The sequence below is a fragment of the Solenopsis invicta genome, chromosome 6, assembly GCF_016802725.1.
Source record: "Solenopsis invicta isolate M01_SB chromosome 6, UNIL_Sinv_3.0, whole genome shotgun sequence".
Classification (NCBI taxonomy): domain Eukaryota; kingdom Metazoa; phylum Arthropoda; class Insecta; order Hymenoptera; family Formicidae; genus Solenopsis; species Solenopsis invicta.
Window position 1 is genome coordinate 5,479,520 of NC_052669.1, and position 14,481 is coordinate 5,494,000.

The window sequence follows — 14,481 nt, forward strand, 5'->3', positions numbered from 1 at the left end:
GGTATATCGGTCAATTAAAAAGCCGGCTAACACTCAGGAGTAGTGTAAAAAGATAAGAGCTATTACCAGAAAATTACAAGAGCTCGCGCGGCCGCTTGAAATGGCGCGAGCCCACTTTGATAATATGCTACGATAAAGAGTTCGCGGGCAAGTCGGGCGCGCTTAAAGCTCAGGACGGCATCGGTCTGCGCTCGGCCTCGGACCGTTCATCGATCGGTCGTATTCACGGGTAGAGAAACAATTTCTCTCCCGGCAGCTCGTTAGACCGACCGATATACGTAGTCGATATACGGAATCGCAAAGTTGCCACCATACGAGCGGGAGTGAAATTCCGCGAGGACGTATGCGAACTCGCAAGTGGTTTCGATCGATCCTTTCTCGTGCGCTCTCTCTCTTTAGTGAGAAGCAGGTGCGCTTTACCGCTTCGTTTTAACATTCTATAATTCAGAACAGGAGGGAGAGAGAGGGGAGGAAGAGGAGGTGGTGGAGGGTGGAAGGGAGGGAGAAAGCGGAAGAAATTACCGGAGATGGTGAACGATTGCCATGAATCGGAGCAAGTACGCTGATACATGTTTCGCGCGGTTGAAAGTTCCAGGGTTACTCATGATTTTCCCGCATTTGCAAGTACCGAGGAGGTGCTAGAGCAACAGATCTTCCCTTGAAATAAGGAATTGCGCACTCGAGCTATTAACTTTTAGCACAACTCTTTTTCTTTCTCTCTCTTCATCATGGTACATATTGCCAAAGATCCTGGTATAAATTATTGGCGGACCAAAAAGACGGATTAATTGTAAAAAATTGAAGCATCAGGAAATTCAATTTAGTATTAAACTATTAACTTGCTTACATTCGCGAAAAAAAAATTTGTAAATAAATTTGTGAACTTGACTGAAAAATAAGTTGCGATTAACAGAGATTGTCTAATGATTTTTTTCGAGCATGATAAACATTTGGAGTTACCTAACGGCAGAATTTCACTGATTGTTAGTTTTTTTATCGATTTTAAACATTCATTTTATCAGCGCATATTTACACTTTTAATGCAAGCATATGTTTCGCGATACCATAGAAACTCGACGTAGAAATATATGGCAATGCTATTCGATAAATTCGTCGGCGCGTGACTTAAAATTCTGATATTATTTTTCTGTATTATCAAAAATGTTGTCCATTTACTGGGCGGTGAGCAAAAAGCTTCTGGCAATAATCTGTTTAAATATTCGCGTGTTACGTATGCACACCGTTTTATTGCAGATTATATATGTGGAAGCGTGACTTTTAAATTGGCCGCGACAGATGCGCGAATTTACACGCGAGAAGGGGTTAATTCGCTATATATAATCTCCAAGTCTCGAGAGAATTGTCGCGCACCGGTCGTCTGAAAATGTTCCGCAGACTCCACACGCAGAGGAAACGGGAAAGGAAAGAATAAAAGGAAATGAAAAGCAAACTACAGAAACGAGTAAACGATGCGCCGGCTTGGCTCGTCAGCGATAATGAGACAGGAAACCGCATTTTGGAGAAAGGTAGCTGCACACCCGAGGTCAACGGCATGGCATCGCTGCCGCCGCCGCCGCCGCCGCCGCACCGCGCCGTGTCGATGAGAGTATATCGATGGATCGATCAATTCATTATGATACCGATTTGCCCGTTCCGACAATCCAGCATTGGAATAATTTCAATAAAGCGCCAAGGTCACGTCTTGAAGGCTTATTCATGAAAATCTCCTCTCTTGGATATTTGAATATCCGCCAGTCGTGGAATAATATCGCGTTCGGCTCGATATTAAAAGGCCTCGCATCGCGATTATGTTTCCCGCAGAATCCTGAACCCGTGCGCGTTCAGCATCGAACGCGAAGCTAGGGGAAAAGAGCGGCTTTTGTTGCGCAGAGATCGCGAGAGCGTGATGGGAACGTGAACGGCGCGCGCGGGGCGACGGACGATCCGCGGATTTAGCGCGGGCAGGTGTCAGCTGGCAGCATAATTAATTATCTCGCGTTACCGAGCCAAAAGTGATATGTTCGGTCGTTAAACGCGGTCGAAAGGGAGCATCGAGACCCCGACAAGGCTCGTTTTCCATCACGACTCGTCGTGCGATATCGTCCGTGTCGCGTTGTCAAGTGCATTACGAGACATGCACTCATGACGTGTCGCGCGCACTCTCGCTTATAAATCAAGCTTGTCCACCCGTGTCAATACTAACCGGATCAAAGTGAGTTTGTAAAAGTCAAGGGGACGTGGAGATGAGTTTCGCGCTCAAACATTCTCGTTTCCGCGTCCGCCACTCCGCCCCGCGTCCCAGATCGGTTCGTCCTTTCCCCTTCGTCTCCTGTCCGCCGCTCGTTATAATCCCTCCTTTCGCGGCGCTTATTCATGTGCTGGTAACGCGATCAATGCTTCTGGCACGAGCCATGCCTGTATCGGATACATGCCAGCAGATAGTATCTGTCCGCATCGCCTGTTATCGATTTTCCAATGGCGGTTCATCTACACGGACCTGCTTTATTACGCGTACCGTGGGAATTGTTTGGTCCATTATGCCAAGAACCGATTAGGCAACTAGTCAATATTCACGAGGCCTGTAGACGAAGAGATCACCGCGAGTTTCGCTGAACGCGTTTAGTGGTAATGATCGACAACAGGCGCGACACTTTTCATAAACGAGCGCTTAGCGGTCGTATTAAATAGGTAGTAGAGTGGCCAGTGAGAATCGCAACGATGCGAAATTATTTCCAATTACGTCTACTCGAATGTTATGACTGTTCGGAGTGACCGATACAATCTGAGTGTACTTCGGTACACAGATCAGTATAAAATATATGCGCGCGCGCTGCAATTAAATAAACACGCAAAGAGGGTGGATGTTATAATGCGTATCGTATCTCTTCGCGTAATAACTTATGTCGTAACTTTAAATAAACGCCAGTTAGCATGGTATGCGCCGGTGAATAATAACGTTAAACAAGCACACAGTTAACGCGGTATGCCGCGGTGAACGATAATTAATTTCATGCTTATTTCCGAAGTTACGGCACGTGCGTGCGTAGAAAATATCTCGTCGCTCAGTGATCAGCCGTGGTATTGCCATTGTTAATGCGGTCGTATTACAATTATACAGTGGTATTATAGCGCCGCTATGCCGCCGTGACATCGTAACCATGGGACGTATAACCGGCTTTGGTTTGCCTCGAATCGCGGGATTTTGGGATTTCGCCGAAAATCTTTTCCGATAGCGCCCGGTAAAATATGCATCGATACATATTCAAACGTCGGCATGCGTCTCCCCGTCCTCCTTCTTTTCGCTTCGTCCTCTCTATCCTCTCTTCTCTCACGAGTTCCTCGCACGAGTCGTTAGCGTTAATCGTTTTCCGGCGGTCTACGATCAACCGAGCAAGGAAACGGCTGGTAGACCAACCGTTTACACCGACCGGAGATTTCAAATTCTATCTGGCTCATTCCAGGTGCATCGTTCTCTCTCTCTCTCTCTCTCTCTCTCTCTCTCTCACTCTCTTTCTCTTTCTTGTTCTTTTGGTTGCGTCCAACGATCCCTGAACACGAAGGCTCGCGATTTTCCGACGCATTTATTCTCCATCGAGCTCCACCGGCCCTCGAACGATCCACGTACGAGTATGAGTTGTTTCTCTCGGGCGAGTATGAATTGTTTCAGAAAATGAAGTTGGCGTAGGGAAAATAATATTGGTCTCGTGCATACGCGCGTCAACGTCAGCTCGTTTGCGTCATGTTTATTGGCGAAATAAATAATAATTAACGACTTTAATATTAATCCGCGGCTTAAACTGTCTTCGTAACGAGAAGGCCGAACGTTTTTAATCTTGATTTCGACTAATCCTATCTTTCGCGCGATCTGAAAGTATAAAAAAAGTATGACGAGTACAAAAAAGTGTATATCAACGTTTGAGCAATAATCAATATTGCACGCTTCTCAATATCAATTTGTGGATAATGAATTTTGGGAGTAATGAAAGCGCCGCGAGTATAATGAAATATGATTTATTACTAAATTCGCGAAATATATACATTAGGCCATACACATAAGAACATAATCTTTCTCGTAGGTTCCTGATATCTCAATTAGAGCGGAACGCTCGATTCTTCGTCGCGATGGCGAAGAGCCTCTCGTGCGTTTACCGCCTCAAAAACACAGGTGTGTACAGAGGTACATATATTTATTTTTCGCATCGGCGTTTTTACTGTGTGTATGTGTATGTGTGTATGTACGTGTGTATGTGTGTATCCAGAAGCTCGTTACAACTGAAAGCTAACACCGAGTACATCATCTTTATTTTTTTTCTTCTTTTAATAACTACACGTCTCGCCTCGCGAGCGAAGATACGGGCGCGTTCTCGCGTATATTCCTTATCTGTACTGGCGACACTCGAGAGACGCGCCATTTGAACACTTTCACAATATGGCTAAATACTTCCGTTATCTTCCTGTCGGACGCGAGATTGACATCCTCGCATCCGTTTAATCACACGCGAGACTTCCGGGATGCCGAAGTCCTTCAGTCCCCTCTTCGAGTAACCTTTTACTATTATACATTACAGCGCAGTTATATACAAGGGTATGTACAATTCTTTGCTCGGCCAACGCCGCCGTAAATATCGGAGATATGTCCCCCCGATAAGACGTAAAACATACTGCCGTCCAACGACACTTCAAAGCAAATGAAAAGCTAAAGCCTGCTCGCCTGGAATATGTAAATGTAAAGTGCCTCGCGTTCTCCTGTCGTAATCACAAAAGACGTATCAGCTATGTACAGTTTTTGTACGTCGAGTGCGGTTAACCGTGCCGGCGAAGTTTATTAACTATATGGCAAAGTGTGATAATTGCTAAAAAAAAAAAAAGTAGTCGATGTAATATGCGGAATTTATGCATCTGCAGAATTTCTCATATCAAATAAGGTATTAAAACATCGAACTGTCTTTATTATTTCAAACGTTAATAATAAAGATAAAAATGATAATAATTTTTGGAAAAAATTTTGCTGATTTACAAATGAAAATAAAAACGAAATTAGAGCGATCATTTCGACTATTTATTACGTATCCCCTGGTACTCTGTTTCAAACTTTTAATCAATACGAATGATTCACATATATGAAAGAAGATTCCATGCTTTTTACTTTATTTCGAATGCTTGCACATAAAATATCGGAAATATTTTCAAAATAGGTCACCTACTTGTGCCTACTTGCATGTTTGATAGTAATAAAAATAAACGAATCGCATAAAAAAGGAATCGAAGTAAATGAAGGTACGGTGACGTACGATTACACGTATACGTAATTAATACGGTATATATACCTTCATACTGTCGCGATGACGTGTTACCTTCTTAAGCCGTGACGCAGCGCGATGCTGAGAATTAATGATAAATTCCCAACTCGAAACTTCACCTCCCACCTTTAAGTTCCGGCAGGTCTTTTGCATGCCAAAGAGATACCCCGATCACGCAGAACTTACCACACGCGCGCCATAATAACTCGCTAAAAATCATATGTAGAACGAGCTCTTCTTCATCCCGCAAATTGCATTCATCACGCCGAAACGCGTCTCCGCTCGACTCAACGCGTTCGCCGAGCGCAATAGCTGAATCCCAGCACGAAATTGCCATAAACGAAAAGCCGTCGTACACACCGTTCCTCTTTACAGCTTCACGCGACTCCTCGTATAAACGCGCCGCATCCTGCGAACGATCCCGTGTGATCGCGAGACCTTGCTGCCGTTATCTAGGAAGTTATCGATTTCGAAACGGGAAGCGTGGAACTGGAAGAGCTTAACGGTTTGTATTTGTTGCACGCTGTCGTCGATAAACACGCGCATCTCGAGAAAAAGCGAAACAAAGAGCGAATAATGTAACGTCATTCCCTTGCGTGCGCGTCTTTAACATTTCAGTACGCTTCATCGCCGACTCATGGAATCCCCGATAAAAACTGGAAATTTCAACAACTGGGAATTGCAGTAATAATAGGCTAATGGCGCAAATCATTATACGCAAAAATATACACGAAGACTTCCTATTAGATATCGTTTCGCATACACAGTTACGACGAGTGGTTATTCCGTGGATTATGGAAGATGATTATATTCGCGCGATGTGAAGACCAATATCGTTCGCACAACCCTCCGGGATTCGAATTGAATATTTTATCGAATCGTCCTCTCGGAAGCGCGTCTAATCAAACCTTAATGAGCGGTATTTTAATCGTATAGTCTGTGAATATCCTCTCATCTAATGTTCCCATGAGAATTAACGTTCTAGTTTCGGGCGTGAGTTCCGCTTCATTGAGATCTCTCAATGTCCTTCAGACGCAATAGATTTAACTAACGTTCCCGACCCGTACTCCGAAAATCTGGTTATTATATTTATCACATGAACGTTTATTTATTTACGTTGACCTGTCGATCGCGACGACGCACAACTGTACCAGCGAGACACGCGAAAACACAGTGGGACGCGGAAATGTAACAACTATTAATCTCGGGTGAAAAAATAACGCATTTCCGCGGAGAGTCCTGTATAAATATCTACGTCAGCCGTGTGTACGTTGAACTTTGTAAATTAATCGGCTTACGCGTATGAATCATATTTTCCGATCGCTCGCGATCGTTGATGGCGGCTGCTACCGCTTCGTGCATATATGTTTATATACATGTGTGTGTTTACGCGATAAAAAAAAATAAACACTTCGCGCATGCTGCAACTCTGATGTTCGTTATGCATTTTATGCGCTTGTACGATCTCGCAGGTGTCGAAACGCCCCAGGGCAAACAGCAAGCCAATGGGCTCCTTAACATTTTACAGGACTGTGATTTTCGATTTGCAAATTTATAAATGTTCATTGATATTGCACATCTACAATCGATTAATCAAACGATTACATAAAATTATAATTATAATTAAATTATAATTTCAGTATTTGTATAACGCTTGAATAAATTTTGTTCTATCTTTTTAATAAAGATTAAATATAAAATAATTTTGAAATAATGTTTTTTAAAATATTTTTAAATAAAATATCTAGACAATTTTTTAAATTGGAAATGTAAGGGCTTTTTTAAAAAAAAATCTGTTTTTTTAAATTCATCCAACGGTATTTATCAAATGTTCGATTTTAAATATAATTTGAATTTTAATAATTCTTGGATGAATTATGGAATATGAAACGATAAAAACGGAAACTGAAGCATGCATTATTTATAGACATTTTGTATAACGAAGAATAGATTTCTTCAAGATTTTAACAATATTCCTGTCTGTGACAATAAATACGATAAATTCTATTCAGGATTACTGTTTGCTCCAGCGATAAGATTTTTCTTTTTTGCACTTATCCATTTAACGAGTTTTTTTTTTCGGCGTGATAATGTATCATGCAGCAAAAAGGAAGGGTACTCGTGCAATTGGAGATCCGCGAGTTTCATCTTGGCTTATTATATTAATTACACGTATCAATTAAAAGTTATAATTAGAATGAAGGAAGCTTACGACGGGGCTCGATGAAAACGTGTGTCTACCTAGTTGTTGTATATATTTACACTCGGTCGCGGCACGTATACAATCGATAACGATTGCATCCCGACGACAACTGCTGTGCCCGTTATTATTGACGACGATATCACGCTGAGAAGGTTTTCGAACCCTGAGGTACAACGTTCTCGACGCTTTCAAATTGATTTCTCCCGGTTGCAAAAATTCATGGCATTATATCACGGGAAAACTTATAAATTAAAACTTGCATATCTTACGCAGGAAATTATATGTACCAGTTTTTTTTTTAAAGCTACTTCCCCGAGACATTTTTTTCCGTATACATTGTCACGTCTCTCCTTTTATTCAGATTATTTTTAAACTATTTTTATGATTCAAATATAGAGCGAGTCGAAAAACGAAAATATGAAACACGGGATTTGCATGCTTTTTATTTTAACGGAAAAATATTGCAAACGTCAAAAATTGCGTCGTAACGAAAATTACATGTGGAACCGTGTCATTATATAAACTGCTAGATGCATTTTTAGCTTGTTAAATTTTCTTGATGTGAAATTTTTGATCGCGAATGTTATTTCTGATACGTCATTGAAGGTACTTACTCTTCTTCTCTCTATCCTGAGCGCAAAATCTCATTCCTTATCCGATGACTCGATTGACTGCACCTTTTACTTCATTTTTTGTGAACTATTAACAAAATAATACATAAAAAAATAAAAAGATTCACAGGGTTCAAACTTCCGAAGAAGGAAAAAGAAATCAATGTTTTACATTTTATGTAATGATATCGAGTGACGTTCCCAATTGGCAATTCCTGTTGAATCCGTAATAATTTGTTAATGAAATTTTATTCAAATTTTATTTTACGGCTGCAGAATTGGTTCATTTTCTAACTTATATCGTTAAGATAGAAAGTTCGAAAAGTTCCCTCTCGTTATCGAGAGTTTGAACCCCCGAGTGCGGCCGATTTGAATCTATTTCACGAGTAACGGCGCAGATATCGATTCTAACAGAATAGACGAGCGTCGAGGAGGAGTTCCTCGCACGTGCGAGAACTTGGTGGATGTCCACTTGGTTATCGCGTATTTTCTTTCGTAGTTAATTAGACTATCTATCGATTTTACGCGTGTGTCGAGGAAATATACTCTCGAGAGCAACGACGAGCAGATCGATGCTTATTCAGTACGATTCTCGCTCGGTCTAACGAGAAGGCGCAGCGACGAGCAAAAATCGCAAGAACTCGTGGCCGTCCGCCGTTGCAATAATGATCGACAAGTCTGGCGCGAATCCCCCGATTTCTCGTCGCAATTCGCTTCGTATTAAGATATGATTGTCTTTCGTCACGAAACGTTTGGTCGTTCCTCGCCTTCCCTCTTCCGCCGTGATCCGCTTTCTCCCTGTCTTCTCTCGCGTTAGAGTCGTCTTGATGCCCCTCATCGCGCCGAAAGGGTCTATATGGGTAGCAGAAATCGTTGTAGTACCGCAGCCACCAACAGAAATAGCGATGGTGTTGTCAGGGTGGCGAGACCTTGAACTGAAACACGTAGGGGGGAATAAAAATTGTTAGCGCAAATCTTTTTTTCGATTCATCAACTTTGATGGATCGTCAATGAAACAAGCGGAAAGTGACATTTTATTAGATTTAAGTCAGTCTACAATTCTCTTATCTTTTCTCTTTATCGTCAATAAGAAAATTGTCATACTATTTGCTACGTAACTGGATATTCGTGTTAATTTAGTCCAGTGACAATTGAGTTTACTATCTCGTGGAAGTAAGATTACCGTTTTAATATGAGTGACGGTGTGATGTTAATTGTGACATTTAATTATTATATTTGAATCACTGTCAGACGCGAAGATTGTAATGTGGGATAAAAAAATCTCATTTGCGCAAATTCCGTTGGCATATTGATAAATGATATACGTAAAAAAAGAGATGTTTAGAAATCTCTCTGAAATCTACATATAACTTCAGGAATTATATAACGATCTATTTTTCGCGTTTTTTTTTTTTTTTTTTTATATATAAATGAGTTTATTTTTTAACAAAAAAATATATAAATCTATTTTTACGAAAGCAGCGCGAAATGTAGGTTATTATTTAATTCTTGGAGTGATATATAGCATAGCTAAGAAAGTATTAGTTGAATAAAAGAAAGCTCGAATATACAGTATCTCCTAAAAAAGAGACCCGAATCATTTAAAGGTTCGCGTAAATATCTAATCTGCTTACAATATCTACAATAGCAATTACAGATCTTAAATAGATTTTTAGATAGAAAACAGATAGAAGTTTGGAATTGGTATCATCACTTCCGTCACGCACGAGTGCTTTGAGATAACTCGATAAGCTAGTTTTCTTTAGAGGAACGGTAGTTTAGCTGAAACGTGTGTAACTTTCGGATACATTTCGTAACGAAATGAACGACTTCGCAAACGGCGTCCCTATACTTGTACTCGCTACTACGCATTCTTAATGCTGACAGTTTCTTCGTTCTAGTTAAACCCTTACCCTGTTTTGATTATGCTAAAATACATGCAAAAAAATGCAAAAGTTTAATAGCAAAATGTGGAAGTCATTGAACAAAGTAAAAAAATCAATATGCTGCATACGCATATATGATAAACCATAAATGCATGCCATATAAAAAACTTTTTTTAACACAAAAGAACGCCCTATATATTCATACAAGTTAATGCAGAATATCATCCAGAATTTTAGCCTATTTGGGTTTAATTTATCAAGGGAAAGTTAAGTTATTATAAAATGTTTTTTTTTTTCTTTAAAGACATTAATACCTTTCGTAAAAATTTTGAGAAATTTAATAATTCCGCCAAGATGAGAAATTGTTGAACCGCGATAAAGTTGGACGACAACTACATTCGACGGCTAAATCCGCGGTACACTTCCGCATGCGTAGAAAATGTGGGAAATGCGGACGCGTGACAACTTGACCGTCATACATTGTGTTCAAAGCGAAACAATGTGGCCGCTATTCAGGTAACGTAAACAGGCAGACAATACTAGTCATTCATATGACATAACTCGCAGGTCCTATTCAGCTACTGAAAATCGCCTACTCGATACAGTTTTTTAGATTTATTTCACGTTCTTTCCCTTCTTTTTTTTCTGCCAGGAACGAATGAACGAACGAATGTGTGCGGTATTTCTATCCGCGTTTCGAAAGGAACGGCATTCAACTCATTCCGGAAATATAAAGAGAAATACAATATCAGCCGCCGATACGACATAACCCGGCCGGAGCTATTGTCGGCTCACTCACTGCGTTTTGGTATTATTTGTGAAAAGAATAAAGTTACGCGTACGGTCTTTCCGCCTTCAATATGGAGGTAACGCACTGAAGGAGATGAGACATATTCGAGGGTCGATATCACCTGTATCGAATTTGTTGAGGCTCTGTTATAGGCTATGTTCTGTGCGACTTTTGTAAAAAAATGTGCGTGGTCTAATAGTAAAAGTCTAGACGAATTCAGATTTTCATTATTCATATTTTAACATTTTTTTATCTTTATTTTTTGCTTTATTCCGCAGCATCCCATTTTTTATTATTTTTTTTTTTTTTAGACCAAATTATTCATACAAAAATGGTAACTCGATTGCATTAACGATGAATTACATTAACTTTTTGATTCCAGTTTCAGCAGTTTGTTTATAATGACCGAAAAATACACGAAGTAAATACTGCTCAAATACTTACGTTACTATAAAATATTTAAACTCTTTAAATAAATTATATTTCATGCGACAATGCATCCGTGCATTTTGTCATAAATTAGTAACGACGGATATACGGGTCTCGCGCATAATAAATTCGCGGTTTAATTCTACTCGACAGAATACAAATATAATTATATAACTAGCAAAATATGCAAGAGTAATATTACGAGAACATTTTCAAATTAACTTATCCCATCCGATTAAAATAGATTAAAGCAGCCGTTCGAACGGGACGCCTTTTGGTAGGATCGACGATGTCGTGACCGAGTTAAGCCGTGACTGGGTTAAGGAGAAATAAGGAAAGGTGGTGCGGAAGGATAATTTGAGAGGTTGCGCAGGAGGGAGTGAGGATGAGGTAGGAGGAGTGACACAGAGAGACGAAAGGTGGTCGCTGATAGAAAGAAAACTGATAGTTGGCGGAGGTTCGAGTTATAGGTAGCTACCTCGGCGGTAAATGCAGGAGGCGTAGCGACGCCGGCCGTCTCGCGTAGGACGCTTCCAGGAACGATTCCGCCTAACGAGAAAATCGAAGATCGTTAAGAGCAATTTCTTCGAGTCGTTCGACGTCTTTTCCGGTTTGCTTTGCCTCTTTTTACCTGTCCTCTCTTTCCTACCCGACGTTGTTCGACCTGACTTCGCCGATCGGAACCGGCCGGCCGTCTCGCTCTCTCTCTTTCTCCATCTCTCCTTTCTCTCTTATACTCGCGCGGGAGGAGATTCACCCCCGCGTGTCCGTTGCCCCTTTGCGTTTATTTCTTTTACTCTTTTACCCGGTATCGTGCAACGCTCGGCTTGCCCGGTCGATATTCGGAGGCCCACTTATGCAATTAGGCCGAGTACCATTGGGGGCATCGTCTAACGACGATAAAAGCATGCGTCTCTTTCACATGTCTTATTATAATACATTCTCGATAATGTTTTCGGTAAATAATGGCTATTATGACAAATGTTATAAAGATTATTATCGAGCGCTGTTATCTAAGTAAATTCATGAATTATAGATTAGCAGAAAGGATATTTTCATTTTCTTCGCAAGTCCGCGAAAACTCACCGTTACCGCGTCCAGCATTGATCTTTTTATTTCAAATAGCATTAAACGAATCGAAGTTGTATCATTTTAAAAGGATATTTTGCGCGGAACGTGTCTCGCGTTGTAACTAACAATGTGGGAATTGGCTCGACTTATGACTCGAAATATTTTCAGACGCATTGCCACCGCGCGACATAACGGCAAAATATCCCCGATAACTAGACCGCGTTTGTATGCGTCGAAATGTTTGTCGGTTTACAATAGCATAGTTATACGTGGAGCTAGTCAAATGCCGCGTATTATATGCATTGTAATTCCCTCCGCCCGCCCGCGGGATTTGTATTGCGCGGCGTGACGCGATGGCATGCAGGTAACGCACATTTGATCATTCTCGTTGCGCATTCGTAATGCATGAGTCGTTACGGTTTCGTGGCGCATTCTCAAAAATCGCGCGCGTCGTCGTTGAATCGAAAGCGTTTACCTTCAAATCGAAATGCAATTACCGCTCGCATTGTTGGAAGAAATTTCACTACTATAATACTTCTGCGACGCGCGATACATGCGAAATAACTTAGGCAACACATATGCACGTCGGTTTCTTTTCCTTTATCGAACGCACAACATTTTCTTTCCGCTGATCGATTGTGTATCGCGATGTAATAAATTATCGATCATACGTCTCTTGAAACAATACGTTGTTCAATTTGTGTCACTCATAACCCGTTTCCGATATCTTAACACCGATATTCCAGCGGCCATAACTTACAAAAATAGAGAGACCGCGACACGTAACAACACTCTCTAAATTACAAACAAAAAATATATCCGTGTCCGCGGCAGGTGTTCCGCCCGCTGCTGGTCGTGTATTTTCCGACGTATTTTTCGACCGGCGAGCAATCGTATACAAATGTGGTAAATCGTTGATTACCTTTGTGGGCCCTAATAAAAGGGAGATGTACGCGCGTGCGAAACAGTGTGAATCGCTGGCTGATCGGCTGCGGTGGCTCATTCCGACAAAATTGACCCGAATCGAGAGCACGACGCTGCAGGCGTGGAGTGCACCGCCCGTACATCTCTCTCTCTCTTTCTCTCTCTCTCTCTTTCCCTTTTTCTCTTGAATACTGCTATTGCTATTTCAACGACCAGTCAACTGCGAGTGTCTGCGCGTTCCCACGAAAAATAGTCTGCTTACATCGCTACGAAATATTGCTGCCGCGTCGCGTGTAAACGAGTGCTCTCGCGAAAAGTCGATTTATGGTCCATCGGGCGAGCCGAAAAATACTATTGCGGTAAAACTCTCGTGATATATGTATATCGACATACGCCTGGTGTCCGCGAGCATGTGGGCGCGTATCCGCGCACTGTAACGCGCGCTGCGCGCGCGAATCGTGAATTTCTTATCGTAACTCGAATTGCGTGACGCGAGGGATTAGTTGATAAATATTTAATCGTGCATTGCCGAGAGCGTTGTTGGGTCGGGAATGCGAGTGCATACAGACACACCGCTGTGTGCGATATGATGAATCACGTATTCTCCCTCACCCTTTCATCCCGAGTTCGCCCGCCCGATTTTCCCCATCGGCGACACCTCGTGCAAGGGAAACGAGATGCTTTCGTACCGCTGTAATTTCGTGCTTATTACAAGTTTATGATGCGTCGATCGATCGTTTTGTAACGGTGCCCTGGATGAAAAGATGAAGGTAAGGTGAATGGAAAGTGGTTGGAACTAATTTAAGTAGGAATTAGATGATAACGAACGCACGGTCGCGAGCGAATCCGCGGTGGGGTGCGGCGAAGGAAAGGATAAAGTAACTGCAGATGCAGCTGGGTGGAAGAGCGTGTTCCGAGGGCAGGTGGTAACGGTTGTAAATTATTGTCTTAATTTCTCCGCAACCCTTGCTCCCCGCGGGAACCGAGTCGGTCGATTAGTTGGGCCCCGCTGTAACGCGGCGAGTCCCATGCTAATTTCGCATGCCAGGAAATAATAAAGCGTGTACATTTCCTCGAGTGGTCGCCTCGAAAGAAATGTACGGTATATCGATAACCAAAGTTGTTGCGAGTACAAACACCCTTATTCGAAATTATAGCTTCATTTGCCTCCGTCGTTACACTTGGCACGAAATGCATTTACGACTTCAATCTTCTTAATTTATACAACGTAATTATTGAAGATTGTTTTGAAGTCTATTTTTATAGG

At 41.6% G+C, this 14,481-nt stretch overlaps 1 protein-coding gene across 2 annotated transcripts in view; it reads right to left on the reverse strand.

Moving 5' to 3' along the window:
* Window positions 1-3,995: 3,995 nt before the first annotated feature.
* Window positions 3,996-14,481, reverse strand: part of LOC105200921 (cell adhesion molecule 2) — an 88,122-nt gene continuing 77,636 nt past the window's right edge. Inside the window, exon 8 of one of the 2 annotated variants that reach the window (XM_039450207.1) lies at window positions 3,996-9,049. In XM_039450207.1, coding sequence (XP_039306141.1) covers window positions 8,967-9,049 — 83 coding nt within the window. In that variant the 3' untranslated portion in view covers window positions 3,996-8,966. The remainder of the gene's footprint in view (window positions 9,050-14,481) is intronic. The other variant, XM_011168726.3, reaches the window with a different exon arrangement.